The sequence below is a fragment of the Nanorana parkeri genome, unplaced genomic scaffold (genome assembly GCF_000935625.1).
Source record: "Nanorana parkeri isolate BGI_ZX_2015 unplaced genomic scaffold, ASM93562v1 scaffold392, whole genome shotgun sequence".
Lineage (NCBI taxonomy): Eukaryota > Metazoa > Chordata > Amphibia > Anura > Dicroglossidae > Nanorana > Nanorana parkeri.
This window is the reverse complement of record NW_017306660.1, coordinates 1,062,743-1,076,938: the sequence shown is the minus strand read 5'-3', so window position 1 is coordinate 1,076,938 and position 14,196 is coordinate 1,062,743. Positions and strand designations below refer to the sequence as shown.

General features: G+C 46.6%; 1 protein-coding gene across 1 annotated transcript in view; it reads right to left on the bottom strand.

Annotated features, from left to right (window-relative positions):
• WDHD1 (WD repeat and HMG-box DNA binding protein 1) overlaps positions 1-13,982 on the bottom strand; it is a 47,425-nt gene extending 33,443 nt beyond the window's left edge. Inside the window, exons 1-11 of the mRNA XM_018559409.1 lie at positions 13,860-13,982; positions 11,318-11,427; positions 10,310-10,421; positions 8,355-8,506; positions 6,080-6,191; positions 5,450-5,500; positions 5,263-5,358; positions 4,066-4,158; positions 2,625-2,731; positions 2,309-2,450; positions 30-219 (exon numbers count right to left, since the gene is read on the bottom strand). Of these exons, the coding sequence (XP_018414911.1) occupies positions 30-219; positions 2,309-2,450; positions 2,625-2,731; positions 4,066-4,158; positions 5,263-5,358; positions 5,450-5,500; positions 6,080-6,191; positions 8,355-8,506; positions 10,310-10,421; positions 11,318-11,394 (1,132 nt within the window). The 5' untranslated portion in view covers positions 11,395-11,427; positions 13,860-13,982. The remainder of the gene's footprint in view (positions 1-29; positions 220-2,308; positions 2,451-2,624; positions 2,732-4,065; positions 4,159-5,262; positions 5,359-5,449; positions 5,501-6,079; positions 6,192-8,354; positions 8,507-10,309; positions 10,422-11,317; positions 11,428-13,859) is intronic.
• Between the last annotated feature and the right edge of the window lie 214 nt (positions 13,983-14,196).

Sequence of the window (14,196 nt, the reverse complement as noted above, 5' to 3'; positions counted from 1 at the left end):
TTCATTAATAACATAAAAAATGTCAATACCTAAAGAATTATCGTCGTCATCCAGGATGCCGCGGGTTTTCGCACGGCCTGAAACAGGCCCAAAGTCATCATCATCCTCTTCATTATCAACAGACGCCTGGTGATCGATCATGTCCGTGTTCAAGAAGTCTTCATCATCCCCGTCCTCATCAAACAGCGCATCATAATCTTTGGTGGCGGCCACTGCGGTCTTAGAGGAACAGAGCAGAACATCAAAGAGCTGTAAAATGTGGTCAATACGCTAATTGCAGCTTTATGACTTATTTGGATATTCATTAGCGTATGAAGCTACGGACACAAACATTTGATATGTTTTAAACATGCATTGAAAAACCCTGTAGCTGGGTGGTGATTTATTAGATATGAAATGCTCTCACCAGGCTCTTGGAAAATATACTGATCGATGTAAAAGTACATGAACAGTAATCTATTCAGCTGCTCAACGCTTTATTAAAATCCACAAGACATCCCGGTCTGGTATACGTGTTATGTTAGACTCCATGTCGGCTCTCTGGGCTGGGTTGCCACCTATTGGGCACTCGGCAGTGGGGCACAAAAACACTCTGCTGAGTGGTCTCCACTGGACAGTACAAGTCCAAGCCTTGTTGGGGAGAAAGAGCAGTGCGGGAGCATGTTATCAGGTAAGCACTGATCAATGCCGGGGGGGGGGGGGTTTTTTAAAGCCTGAATAAATGCGGGGGGGGGGGGAACCCTGCCGCTGACTGCAAATGGGGGGTTATAAATATAATTGTCACTGACCACCACTGTGCCTTTGTTCAGTATACAAAATCCAGTGTACCCATCACACTCCTGGCCGAATAATACCCTTAGGCTGGGTTCACACCTAGGCGTATTAACTATGTGCGTATGTCGCGTACCGTGACGCGCGTTTTTAATACCGCGCGACAAACGCGTGTTTCCGAGGGCTACTTGGCTGTATCCCAATGAAAACGCGCGACAAAAACGCCCCAAAGAAGCTCCTGTACTTCTTTGGGCGTTTTGTAGCTCTTTCATACAGCCTGTAATACGCCCAGGTGTGAACCATACCCATAGGAAATAATGGGATTTCGGTGTTTGAGCGTTTTGCAGAGCGTTCGAACAGCCAGGTGTGAACCGGGCCTTAGAGTCGGGTGGGTGCCAAAGTGACTGCAGATGCCTCTGCAATCCAAGATAAGTGTATGTATAAAGTCACTCGCACTCCAAAAGAATTTCAAGTCAAAAACGGTTTATTGACTCGATTGCCATTATCACATCATATAGCTAAAATGCTATATGATGTGATAGCAATGTGATAGCAATTCCCATTGATCCTGCAGAAATCCAGTGGACTTGTAACAGCACTGTTAACAGATGGTAGACTGCCTGCTCTACCCAGTTCTTTCTGTGCATTACAAACCCCACCACCACTATGTCATGGAGATGAGGAGAGAAGGCGGTGCGCACCATTATTATCCATTATTTTCACTTGGTAATCCAACCAGTAACACACTTCCTGTCCTAGGGTGACAATGCTGCTCCTCTATACATACAGTACAGCGAGTGAACATTTCCACCCTAGGAGGGGAAGTGTGTAACTGGCATGACCCCTCCCCCCCCAGGTAAAAATACTGGAAGAAAATAACACAAAACACAACTAAAAAGGACTGGTAAGCTGCAATATATTATATTTGGGTGTAGATACACTTTATATACCTGGTATTTAGAGGTATACATGACTCTCCCCTTCCTTCCACTATGCACAGCTGAGTGCCTAAGTGGCCATTAGTCAGACTCAAGCACTGTCACATGGCTAGGGGCAGTGAGCCCTAAGGTCTTGTTCACACCTAGGCGTATTGCATATGCGCGTCTGTCGCGCAACCGTTGCGATTCGCTGTAAAAAAGTTGCGCGTTTCCGAAGGCTACTTGGCTGTATCCCAATGGAAACGCGCAACAAAACGGCCCAAAGTAGTACATGTACCTTTTCAGGCGTGGGCCGTTTTGTAGCGCGTTAGGGACGGGCGGAAATACGCCAAGGTGGGAACGAGACCCATTGAATACAATGGGATTTATATTTTTGAGCGTTTTGTAGAGCGTTCGTCGAGCGTAGAACGCGCTACAAAACGTTCAGGTGTGAACGAGGGCTTAGTCCAGTATAATCTCTCACCAGACCAAGTTGGATCTTACCACAAGGCTCCAACGGGTGTAGAAAGTGGTTGGGAGCAAAGAGCAACAGTGGGGCATTTACTTTTTAATTAAAGTGATTCTTTCAATAAGGACAACGTATATGGAACATGATTTACCTTGTCTCCGGTGGACTTTGCGCAACCCTGGCAGACATTGTCAAGCAGTCCGAGATTGCCCTCATTATCGGTATAGGCAACCTGGGGCAATTTAGGGTGCCAGGCCAGGGCGCAGATGGTGAAGCCCTTCTCATGCTTAACCCTAGGACAGAAGGAGAAGCAAAAAATCAGTGCAGGCTAGAGTTACATTTTAAATTGCCTAGGTCAGTGTCAATGTATGAAATACTATTGGTCAAAATAATTTTGCTCAGCTGAAAGAAGCACTCTAGCGAATTGCATGCATTATATTTGCTGTGCTGTACAATGCAGACGTTACCTTTCCAAGCAAGCTTTGGTAGACACGTTCCAGGCTACGATGCAGCCGTCAATACTTCCCGCTATGATAAACTGTCCACAGGGAGACCAGGTGACCACATTCAGGGGCTGCAAGATACAGAAGTCAAGGTGGGGTCATAACGGGACCCGAACCCTAGGGCAAAAATGACTGGTGTGGCCAATGGCTGAACCGTTTAGGAAAGTAATACAGAAACCCAGTATGCTTTTTTTACCCCTGTAGTCACCCCTATTTGTGGCTATAGGGAAACTTACTAGATGTTTGGGTATATATGTGTAAGTGTGGGCAGACAAACTGGAAAATGCTTCTGTCCATATCTGTATGCATTTACTGTATCATTAAGCCTTATGTCCCTGTGACTGTAGCTGTGGAATCAGGTTACATAAAAAGTGTATCTAAGAGTAGTTAAAGCTGAAGTGTAATCTACTTCTTGCCTTCTCTGGTTCAGCCCCCCCCCTCCTTATCAGCATGCTAACAAAACTTTTAAATACAGCCTGTTTTTATTATGTACATTATTTTAAGGGGTAGGGGGCTGGCAGGGTGCTGTACATAACTTCCTGCCAATACTCCTCTCATGAGCAAGCAGTTGTCTTTTAAATCCACTAATGAATGTGAATCCAGGGTGTTTATAAAAGGAGCAATTATCTCTTCAAAAGAGGAGAGCAATATAAATCTGATTAATTTTTAACCCTTCGCCACTGAATTTTATAAAGCTTTTGGTTGTATTTGTACTTAAAGGAGAACTATGAGGGGGGTGCTTTTCACTCACCTCATAGTTCGAGCCGACCTGTGACAATGAGACTGTCACAGGTCGGCTCAGTAGATCGGGAAGTGAGCGAACACATACCGGCTCTCGCTCACTTCTCGATCCTGTCACTGCAGAGGGCCATGACAGGGGAGGGACTGGATTCCCCCCTCCCCTGTCCGATCCTCCAGCGCTGATTGGCGGAACGGACAGGGGAGGGTACAGCTGGCTCTGCCTCTAGATAGGCAGAGCCTGCTGTCACTCACGCAGCTGGGCGGATCCAGACATAATTGTCGGGATCCGTTTCAGCAGCGGCGTCTCAGTATACCGCAAGCTGTAGCTCGCGGTATACTGAGCCTAGGGTGACGGGAGGACGCTAGTTTGTGTCCTCCCATTACCCTTAGGAGAACTATGGGGAAAAGCCCTTTAAAAGTGAACCTGTGCCATGAAGGTTAAAGCAGCAGGCTCTCTAACACAAGAGGCAGGTTCTTTGCAGAACAACCTGGAGCTGAAAGCTTATACCAGAGAAAGTCCAAATATAGAGCTCAACAGTTGGAACCTCTGCGGAGCCGGCAAACATGGAGCAATGCCAAACGTGGAGGAAATCCTCCTTTATTCACGACAAAATCATCAGCCAGAGTTGCAAACTTTTAAACTTTCCATGATCAATAAACTTACCTGAGTTATAAAATTATCAGATAAAGAGAAACTGCTCTTCCAAGTGCCCCTGTCATAAAGGTGAATGGCTTTATCCACTGGGATTGCAAGCAGCTGTCAAAACAAATATATTCCATTAGAGTTCTATACTGTATATCAGATTGCATACATGGACATACATTTAAAGAGACCCTGTCACCAACTTAAAATTGTAGGTAAAAGCGCAGAAGAATCGAGTATTTTAAGAGTTGCTTCCAACACTTTTCATTTCCATAAATTATTTTTAATCACTGGCAATGCGCCTTTGAACTTGCTAGAAAATGTTACTCTTACAGGAAGAGTCAGTTCCCTAACACAGCCACCTCTCTCCTTGCATGTGATAGCCCTCTCCTGTTCTGGGAGTGTCTATTTACACTTAGTGCTGGTCCAGCTCCTCCGCTGCTCTTCTCACCTCCCTACATAACCTTTTTATGTAGCTGACACACGAGGGGAAGGGGAATACAATAGAGCAGGAGTAGCCAAACTCCTTCCCTCCAGCTGTTGTGAAACTACAAGTCCCATAAGGCATTGCAAGACTAACAGCCACAGACATGACTTCCAGAGGCTTGATGGAATTTTGTAGTTTCACCACAGCTGGAGGGCTAAGGTTTGCCTACCCCTGCTATAAAATGACAGCTGTGAGTCTGTTGGGGTTGCTCACATCACATCCAAGATGGTGGCACTCAGCAGCAGTGTCATGGTCTTTGGATGGTTATACAAGGGAGGTAGATACCATGCCTAAAATATGTTAAATGCACATATAATATTAAGGCATGATTTTTGTTGAAATGAATGGTCAGAGGACAGGGTCTCTAACACAAAGCCTAGAATTTTTTCTTTCTTGCAGCTTAAATCCCACCCATTCCCCCCACAGCCCCTCTCCTCTGCGTTTATCAGTCCAATGTGAGAGCTTCTGCAAGTCCCTGAATTTCTGGTATTGGACTGTAAAATGGCCCATAGTAAGATGGAGGCATGGATTAGTGGAACAGTAGTAGGTGTGCAGACGGGATGTAAATCATGGATTTCTCCGGCACAAAGAAATTAGGGAATCAAATGAGTATGACAGGTGCTATAAAGTGCCAGCATTTTGGCACTACTGTGAGTCTTAATGCATCGGTGGATCTGACTAGTTCACCTTAAGCCGCCATGCTGCCTGTACTATGACACCTTTTCTCTCACCTTTCCACTCCGGGGTTGCCACGCTAATCTACAAACGGACTTGGCGTTCATCACATCGCTGCATTTTGGCAGCAAGGAAAGGTTGGCTTCGCAAACCTAATTACAGGAACACAAATAAAACGGGTTATCAAAGAGAAAATTAGCCAGATCATAATATACACAGGCAACACTCCAAATATTCACTAACCTGATCTTCAATTTTCCAGATCCTCACTGACCCATCACAGCTGGCGGAGGCCTTAAAAATAAAGATCAACAGGGAAAAGAGATGAATATATCATAATAAACAAGACCCCATGACAATACAAAACCAGGCTTTGTAGTGCTCTGCTCCCTATGGGTCTGGATGCAGCAGGATAACCACAACTGGCCCTGCTGAAGGACTCAAGTATTCCTTAGGGGCTCCAATGCATAGTATTAGAGATATAGGTAGGGGACCAGATGATGGATAGCTTAAAAAAGTGCAGACCCATAAGGATCTATTTATAAACCATTCACAGAGCCATCCCTGCTGCAAAACTCTTTGAATGTTCATTCTGTGCGAAGAGAGGCAAATACAAATGTTCTTAGTATATTTTCTCTACAGGATGAATGTCATTTTGAATGTTACAATGTAATACAGCATTGCAGCCAGCGGAGGAGCACAGGAAATATTTTATTTGTTTGTTTTTGGGGTTAGATACACTTTCCTGAAGAAACACAGTCTATAAGAGATAGATAAATATGTGATATAAGATGTGATATAACATGTGATGTTCTCCAGCATGGGATGTTCACAGGGCAAAGTTATAAGAAAAGGTCATTACAGAAATCTCACCAAATAGTCATCTTTGGGGTCGAAAGAGACACTCAGCACGGGCGCCTCGTGTCCACGTAACGTCTTCTGCACGCTGCTGTCATCCACCTGCACCACCTTCACCAAGAAATCGCTACAAGAAAATAAATAAAATTGCTCGCACACTAGGACGCTAGACAGCCCACAAAAAAGAGAAGCCCCACCCAGTACACATAAACGCACAGTAACTGCTTACTTTGCACTGAGATGCAAGCCAACAAAAAGGAGATGTGGAAAGGCTTCTTTGTACAAACCCTACAATTGATACCTGAGCAACAGGCCCAGGGTGAAGTTCAACAACAGGAAAAATGTATTTTAGAACCAAGTCCTCCCCCTGTATAGTCCAAAGCAATCCCCCCACCAGTGAAGAGCCAGTGGAATAGATCCAACAGGGTGCATATCACTACACAGGGTGGCCTGCAGAGCCACGCTACTCTTCACCACAGGAGAATTAAAATGCCTGCAGGTGGAGCTGGGTGTTTCCTGCCACCGACAGGCAGTGGTGACAACACTGATAATCCTCCTCCAGCTACACAGGCATGCAGACCTGTAGTTTAATGAGCGGCACAAGATGACAACGTTGAAATTATGTAAATGCATGAGAAATAAGCTGGCCATACAAGCCCGTGGTTTGAATGATGAAAATATTACAGATCTCATCAAGCTTTATGAGCGTTGATCGAGGAATCTACCGCTGATTGCATTGTATTCTTTCAGCTGATGGCTCGGTTCGTTTGAAGATTTTCTGATCAGCTGATCGAGGGATGCCAGCCGAGAACGGGCCAAAATTCATAAATAGTGTATTGTCACCCTGTCATAGGAAGTACCCACCGCTGGCAGGATCATCAGGCATTGAATTTATGTTTGAGGCCCCATTCACACTGATCCGCGCGATATCGCTCTCCAATGCATGGCAATGGGGCTCTGTCCGTCGCTGTCGCGGGTCGTGCGTCGCTACAGCAGGACCCTTTTTGGAGCGGATTTTGCCGCGATTCTAGTTTGCTCAATGCAACCATTTGCGCAATATCGATTTGCGAATCGCTCAGTGTGAATGGGGCCTAAAGGTTTATTGAGGGTTTACAGAGAGCATAACATTTTTGCCCATAGCTGTACTTTATATAAGAACTCCGCCATCTAGACTGACCACAAGCACAATGTTAGAAGAATATTCCCTCTTTCCAATATGGACAAATCTCACTGTTTATAAATTTAAAAAAAAACATTCAGGGAATGAAGAGCTATGTGTGGTCAGGTCCCCAGTCCAGCACATCATGACTATCATGAGATGGAGGGAGAACAGACAGAGAAATGACCCTAAAGTGGCACGGATACTAAGTTCCCGGTGCCTGGTTTAGGCAATTATCTAATTTGCATATCAGCAGCCCTGCCAACTTTATAAACTCAGACAAAATCATTAGAAGCCCCCATTAGGAGATCTAAACTGTTCTGCACGTCCTGGGTGCTACTGTAACTTAGGACAACTAGAGCTTTGCTCACATGAGCTCTGCTGAAGGAGATGATTGAGGATATTATCGGCGTCCCTGTGTGAACTCTAAAATTTTCCCTCAGCAGAGCTAATGGGAGCAATGCTTAGGCATCTGGTCACATGACCCAGAACCAAGGGGATAGCAGGGAACTGTTGTATTGCACCAAATACAAGTAATCAGGCGTTTCCTTTTGCATTATACAGAGCAGGTTGTTCAGGGTGGGGACGTAAACGTGGCAATATAATAGGTTAGCTGCTTGTCATGCATATTTCATAAGCTGCGTGGCAATTGTTATTTGTGTATTATCTTGACAATGGCGCACAGCGGAGAATTATATACGGCCTTTTGTTTTGCTTTGTTGTTATAATAAACATCTGGTTCTACTAGGAAGACATGGAGGAGCGTACTATTGGCCAATTTGCTTGTATATACAAACATAGTTACATAGTATTTGAGGTTGAATAAAGACACGGGTCCATCAAGTTCAACCTATTGCGTGTATGTATGTGATTCTGCATGCGTATGTATGAGTCCCTGTGTGATCTTGTTTTAAAGGGTACCTGTACCCCTGTATGTTATGGTCTCTGAGAAAATTGTCCAAAATGCAACATGCTATAGATTTACATAGAAACATACATACTATAGTACTACATAGAAAACTATAGAATTGGATTTCAGCATCCCGCTGTCCTTAGATGAGCTTGACATATTTCAAGTCATAGCAGTAACTCATCAACAGCATATAATGGGACCCCCGAAAAGACACTCACCCGGAGCCCGCTGCGATTCTGGTTCCGTCACGGTTAAAAACGACATGATTGGCGTTGGTGGTGAAGCGTGTCAGAATTCCATCCGGGTCTCCATCGGGAAATGTATGAAGCTGAATTGCATTGTTGGAGGAGGCAGTGACCACCTTCCCATTCTGTGGCAGGATAGAAATCAACATAGTTAGCATTAAGTTTAAGTATTAAGCAATGCAGTGTACGCCGGGGGGATGGGGGGGTGTAGCCAAACTGTGGCCCTCCAGCTGTGCTGAAACTACAAATCCCACCCCTGCCTTTAGGAGTCATTCCTATGGCTGACAGAGTCTTGCAATGCTTCATGGGACTTATAGTTTTACCACCGCTGGAGGGTTAAAGTTTAAATAGCCCGGTGTACACAAAAAATACATATTTTTTAAAAAAATGGCTAAAAGGTTGTTTGTTTTCTTGGCAGAAGAGACATACAAAGTCCCCAGCGATTTTGTTTTTCCCATTAGTTGCACTTTAAGCCAGTGAGTGTGCCCCCAGACATCAGCAGATCTGGTCAGACTGGGAGACAATCTCAAGAGTTCTTCTGCCCTACAACAATATCCTACAGACCCGAAGGCCGTCTACATACCTGCTGACTGCAGGTTGGATACCTGGAATACAGGCGAATAGATTCATAGTTCAAGCCAGACATGTTCAGACCAATGACTGGAGGAATAAAAGTTGTATCTGGAATATTTAAATTGGCCTGGAGCTTCAATTCTTACATCTATTGCATGGGTAGGCAACCTCGGCACTCCGGATGTGATGAGATGACAAATCCCATCATGCCTCTGCAAGTTACGTTTGTGGCTGTCAGAGGCTTGCAATGCCTCGTGGGACTTGTAGTTCCCTAACTGCTGGAGTGTCTAGGTTGCCAACCTCTCATCTACTGTGAGGAAGTTTTGAAAGCACTGACCGGCAACACAGCTAGAAAGCCAGTATGTTTGTGTCGGCGTTTCAGCCTATTTCTCTATGTCACTGAACTATCACTTTCTCAAACAATTCATCCCCACACAGCTACCGCCTCATGTATCACTGGCCCCTCCCTTTTAGATTGTAAGCCCTTAGGGGCAGGGCCCTCCTTACCATCTTGTCTTGTAATGTGATTGTAATGTAATAATAATAATAATAAATAATAATAAGTACAGCTTTCTAAATATGACTCCACCAAAACTGAGCGGAGGACTCCTTGTCCTAAGCATGTGCAGAATAAAAGCCTGCCCCGTGCCACCCAAAATTAAAAACTCTGAAGTGTAGCCTGTGCTTTGCTCATGCACGACAAACAACAGGTTCCCCTTCATGCCACAAGCTGCACATACAGCAATTACCTTCCTCACCTCTCAATTCGGCCGTCAGGAGAGAAGAAGAAGCTGTAACTGGACAATCGTGCACCCGCAAGCAAGTGAACAACGGGAGCAAGAGAAAGGTAGGTGTAGGTGTGTGTGTTGGGTGGGGGCAATAAATCAAAGGTGTTGCTTTGCCCTTCATAGCCAGTCTCACATTTGACCCAAGACTCATTTGCTGCCTCTTAGGGGTTGATTTAAAGCAGGGGTAGCCAAACTCCGGCCCTCCAGCTGTGGTGGAACTACAAATCCCATGAGGCATTGCAAGATTCTCACAGCCACAGACGTGACTCCCGGAGAGAGATGCATCATGGGAGTTGTAGTTTCACCACAGCTGGAGGGCCGCAGTTTGGTTACCCCTGATTTAAAGGCAAATAGGTTGTTAGGTTTGCAAGGAAATTCCCATTGGCTTGGCGAATGAGATGAAGCTCTGCTGACTTCCCCATCATCCAATCACGTGCAAACCAAATCTGTTGTTTTTTTTAAATTTCCCTTGCAAAGTGAATTTGTACCACCGTCACTAAGCTAAGGGAAAATTCCCATGCAGAGTGAACAGCCCATGTGCCTTTAGTAAATCAATCGCCTGCTTACCTTTAAAGCAAAGGAGTAGGCCTTCTCTCCGACGTTGAAGGACTTCGGGTCATCGTCATCCAAATCCTCCCAGGTGCGGATGTCGCCATCGCTGCCACAAGTCACTATATGACTGGAGGGAAAAGCATGTGATCAGCCAGTTCAGCACTCGCCCCTCTACACCCCACTATGGACCGGAGCAATTTCTACATTTCTGATGAGGACTTGTGTATTCGGCAGTAACGTTGTCATTGCTTAAAGTGGAGCTACACCCTCCTACCCCTTACAGCCGGGGAAGGCGCCATGTTAGCCTCAATTTGGATTGCAGTCGCCATGGTGCTGCACACGTGATCACCTATGACACCGGCCATTTGAGGGCCTGAAAGTTCAGTTCTCTCAGACTGTAAGCTCGTTTGGGCCGGGTCCTCCCCCCTATTGTTTTTGTATGTCAATGATGCTTGTCAGTGTTTCTTACTTGTCTAAAAGATTGTACAGCGCTGCAGAATATGTTGGCGCAATATATATACAATTGTAATTGAGAGCTGAAATAAGCGCACTGTCAACCTTGACATTTGGCTTGGCTTAATAGTAACTCTTTCGGGAGACATTAAAAATTTAGTCTGCTTGAAAGAGGAACTTTACCGACCAGTTCCATGTCTCCTGAAAAGGTTACTTATAAGCCACGCCAACGGTCAAGGTTGTCAGTGCGCTTATTTCAGCTCTCAACCTAACTTCCAGCCCTCAAATGGCTGATATCATAGCTGATCACATGTGTAGCACCCTGGCGACTGCAATCCAAATAGGGGATAAGATGGCACCTTCCCCGGCTGTAAAGGATAGGAGGTTGTAGTTCTGCTTTAAGATAAAGCAATACAAATTGTTGATTAGTTGTTGCAGCCCTAATCAAAACTGGAGCAGACAGATTCTGGGGCAGTTGCCCATGGTAACCAATCAGCTTCTCTCTTCAGTTAACTTCTGGCTTCAGTTTTACTTTAATTGAAGTGAGGAAAAAAAAAAACACGATCTCACCTTCCAGTATCATCAAAGCAGACATCTGTGTGGCCTTCAGGGTGTCCGTATCGCATTGGCTTCTTCTCGGCAGGCATGACGCAATATGGAGCACGGAGACGTCCCTGGCACTTCTGAGGGCAATAAACAACAGGTTAAAGGGAGACTCCACTCTCGGCTCTATTTTCCATAGCTTGCCTACCCAGGGGCGTCCCGAGGTCGGGTGTCACCCGACGCCTGCGCGACCATCTGATTGATGCCTGCCGGTGGCCATCTTGGTGATGGACGCCGGCAGAGAGAGGAGGGGACGTTCACCCGGCAGGATGAGGTATGCCGCCGGGTCCCCTCCTCTCTCCTGACACTGTCGGGCTCTCGGTCCATGACCAAGTGCCTGACTTTTCAGAGGGGGGGTGACTGTCAGTCATTTTGGTGTCACCACTGCAATGGTGACACCCGGGTGCAGGCCACAGCCCCCTTATGACGCCACTGTGCCTACCCCTGCATTAGAACCTCTCTCAGGTCTGTATTAAATCCTGTTTCACGGCTACGTAGACTCAACCCCTGCCGGCTCGTCACCAGGGCAAAAACGTGTTGTCACCTCCGCTCCCCACGGAGGATACAGGGGCCCCTGCAGCCAGTCCCCAGCAGTGAGGAGAGCCCCCCCACCCGTTTTCCCAGCTGTATTTGTGGTGCCATTTACAAGTAACAGCACTGCGAGCACGTTGCACATGCTTGATGCGCTCTGGAACTTTTCTGGGATAGAGTGAGGGAGGGTTATAACCCCGGTTAGCCTTTTTCCCCCCGACCCCATCAAGACTTCACCATACTGTGAAGGAAATGTATCAAAACTGGAGCAGGCTTGCACTGCAGCCAATCAGCTTCTCTGTCTCATTTTCAAATCTTACCTGAGCAAAACTGAAGAGAGATGCTGATTGGTTGCCACGTGCAACGGCTCCAGATTTGATAAATTTCCCCCAATGTGTCTTTATGTCGGCAGTGGTGAGCAGTCATTGGTCAGCACGGCCCTCCATCCGCACTGACCAATGAGAAGTTCCCCTCAGCCTTGGACACCGTCTCATCTACGCTGATAAATATGTCTCCCGCTGACTGTGAAGGATCCCCGACACGGGGGCCACAAAGACGCAGCAAACCTGTTACAGAGCCAGGATACTTATCTGCGCCGCTGAAGAGATTCGCCCCTCACTTCCTGTTCTGTCTGACACCCGTCACTTGGACAGGAAGTAGAGGGACAACATGATATGGAGTGGACCGGCGTCGCTACCAAATGCCGGCTATTAAAAGCAGCAGTGTCCCCTATGAAAGCATATTGATTGATACAGCAGTGAATGTGACTGGTGCCAGACATTCACTAGTGGTGAATCCATTTAAAAAAACACGCACCAGGAAGATTCATCTGCAATGAATGTTTGGTGAATGTCAAGTTAATGGTTTAGAACTACTGTTTTAGTCGCTGGAGACTTCCTACGTTGCGATTACGAGCGGCGCCGTCGGTTGTGGTCGCTTCAAGGACCATAGGGACAGCGCAGCTCTGAACACGAACTGGCACACGCAGCGAGACTCCACCCGTCCACACGAGCACTGAGGGCCCATTGACCACAGTGCGTTTTATGCATTAACCTGCACTTCGTGACAGCAGGCCATGCATTTAAAGGTGAACTCCGAGTGACAGAGAGATGAGCTCATCAGTCTGCTGCTTCTCCTTTCACTGTCCAATCACAGGCCTGGGAGGGAACGAGACCTGTGTTACAGAACTGCATCAGAGAAACATCAGGTCGCCTCCTCTGCCAGACAGGGCTGTGCTATGCAAATCTCAGGACTGGATGGACTGTATTGCTGCGTGCAATCTGTGTTTGTAGTTGCTTTCCTGGAGTCCAGCTGTAATGTGCTGCAACACAGGTGCAGTCATTTAAAAGGAATAGCACCCGCACCAACGCATGCATGCTGCATTACTGCAAAGCACTGGTGTGAAGGCGCCCCAAACATGGCACAGGATGCAGCCCCTCCCCCCGCTCTGTCCAGGATTTCAGTCTCTTATTACATCACTGACATTTCCAAAGCATTTATATCCAGCTACAGGTATTATTTTTGTGGGAGGGTATACACCTTTATTTATATACTGCAGCCGGGGTTCTGATCTGCTTCACTTCCTGTCGCTGTCACCAGAACAGGAAGGGAAACCTGCAACAGGGACACAGGCAGCAATAAATGACATTTTTCAGTACTGCATGGAAGGAACCCCACAAGCCTTCCATCACTCTGTGTCCTCAGTGGAGATATTCTCCGACTTCCTGTATTGGTGACAACCCCCGATCCGGAGATCTCCCCATTGAGGAGTCATATACCTTTCCACACTATGTCTAAAGACCAGGCATAGCCTGAGGGCCAACTCATGCCTGCAACTACAGAAGCAATGCCACTGCAGGCAAAACTCACTCATGGCAGGCTCTCTCAATACAGCCTCCAAATGTCTGTAACCTACCGGTCACTGCACCGGAACCCCCATCCCCAACATAGTACAAAGGACCGCAGGGGCCCCGCATACCTCTCCCCGGTCCCTGCTCTCCTCGCTTTCAACTTTCGCGGGAAACCTGGCAGCAGCTGGCGGGAAACTCCTCCTTCCCCTGCCGTCATTGCTGCTAGCCAATCGGAGACCACTGCCGGGCTGCGAGACGTCTGCGTACCACGTCCTGCGTACCAAGCCTCTCTGCCGCTCACTGGAGCTGTCACCTGATTTCCGGAGTGACGTCAAGGGAGTGGCACAGCTGAGGTGGGAGGGGCTGGCTGTGTAACTCTTTCGCACATTCGCAAAGCTGTATCATGGAATACAAATACAAAGTAACAAAATAAAAATCATAATAAAATATTTCATATATATATAT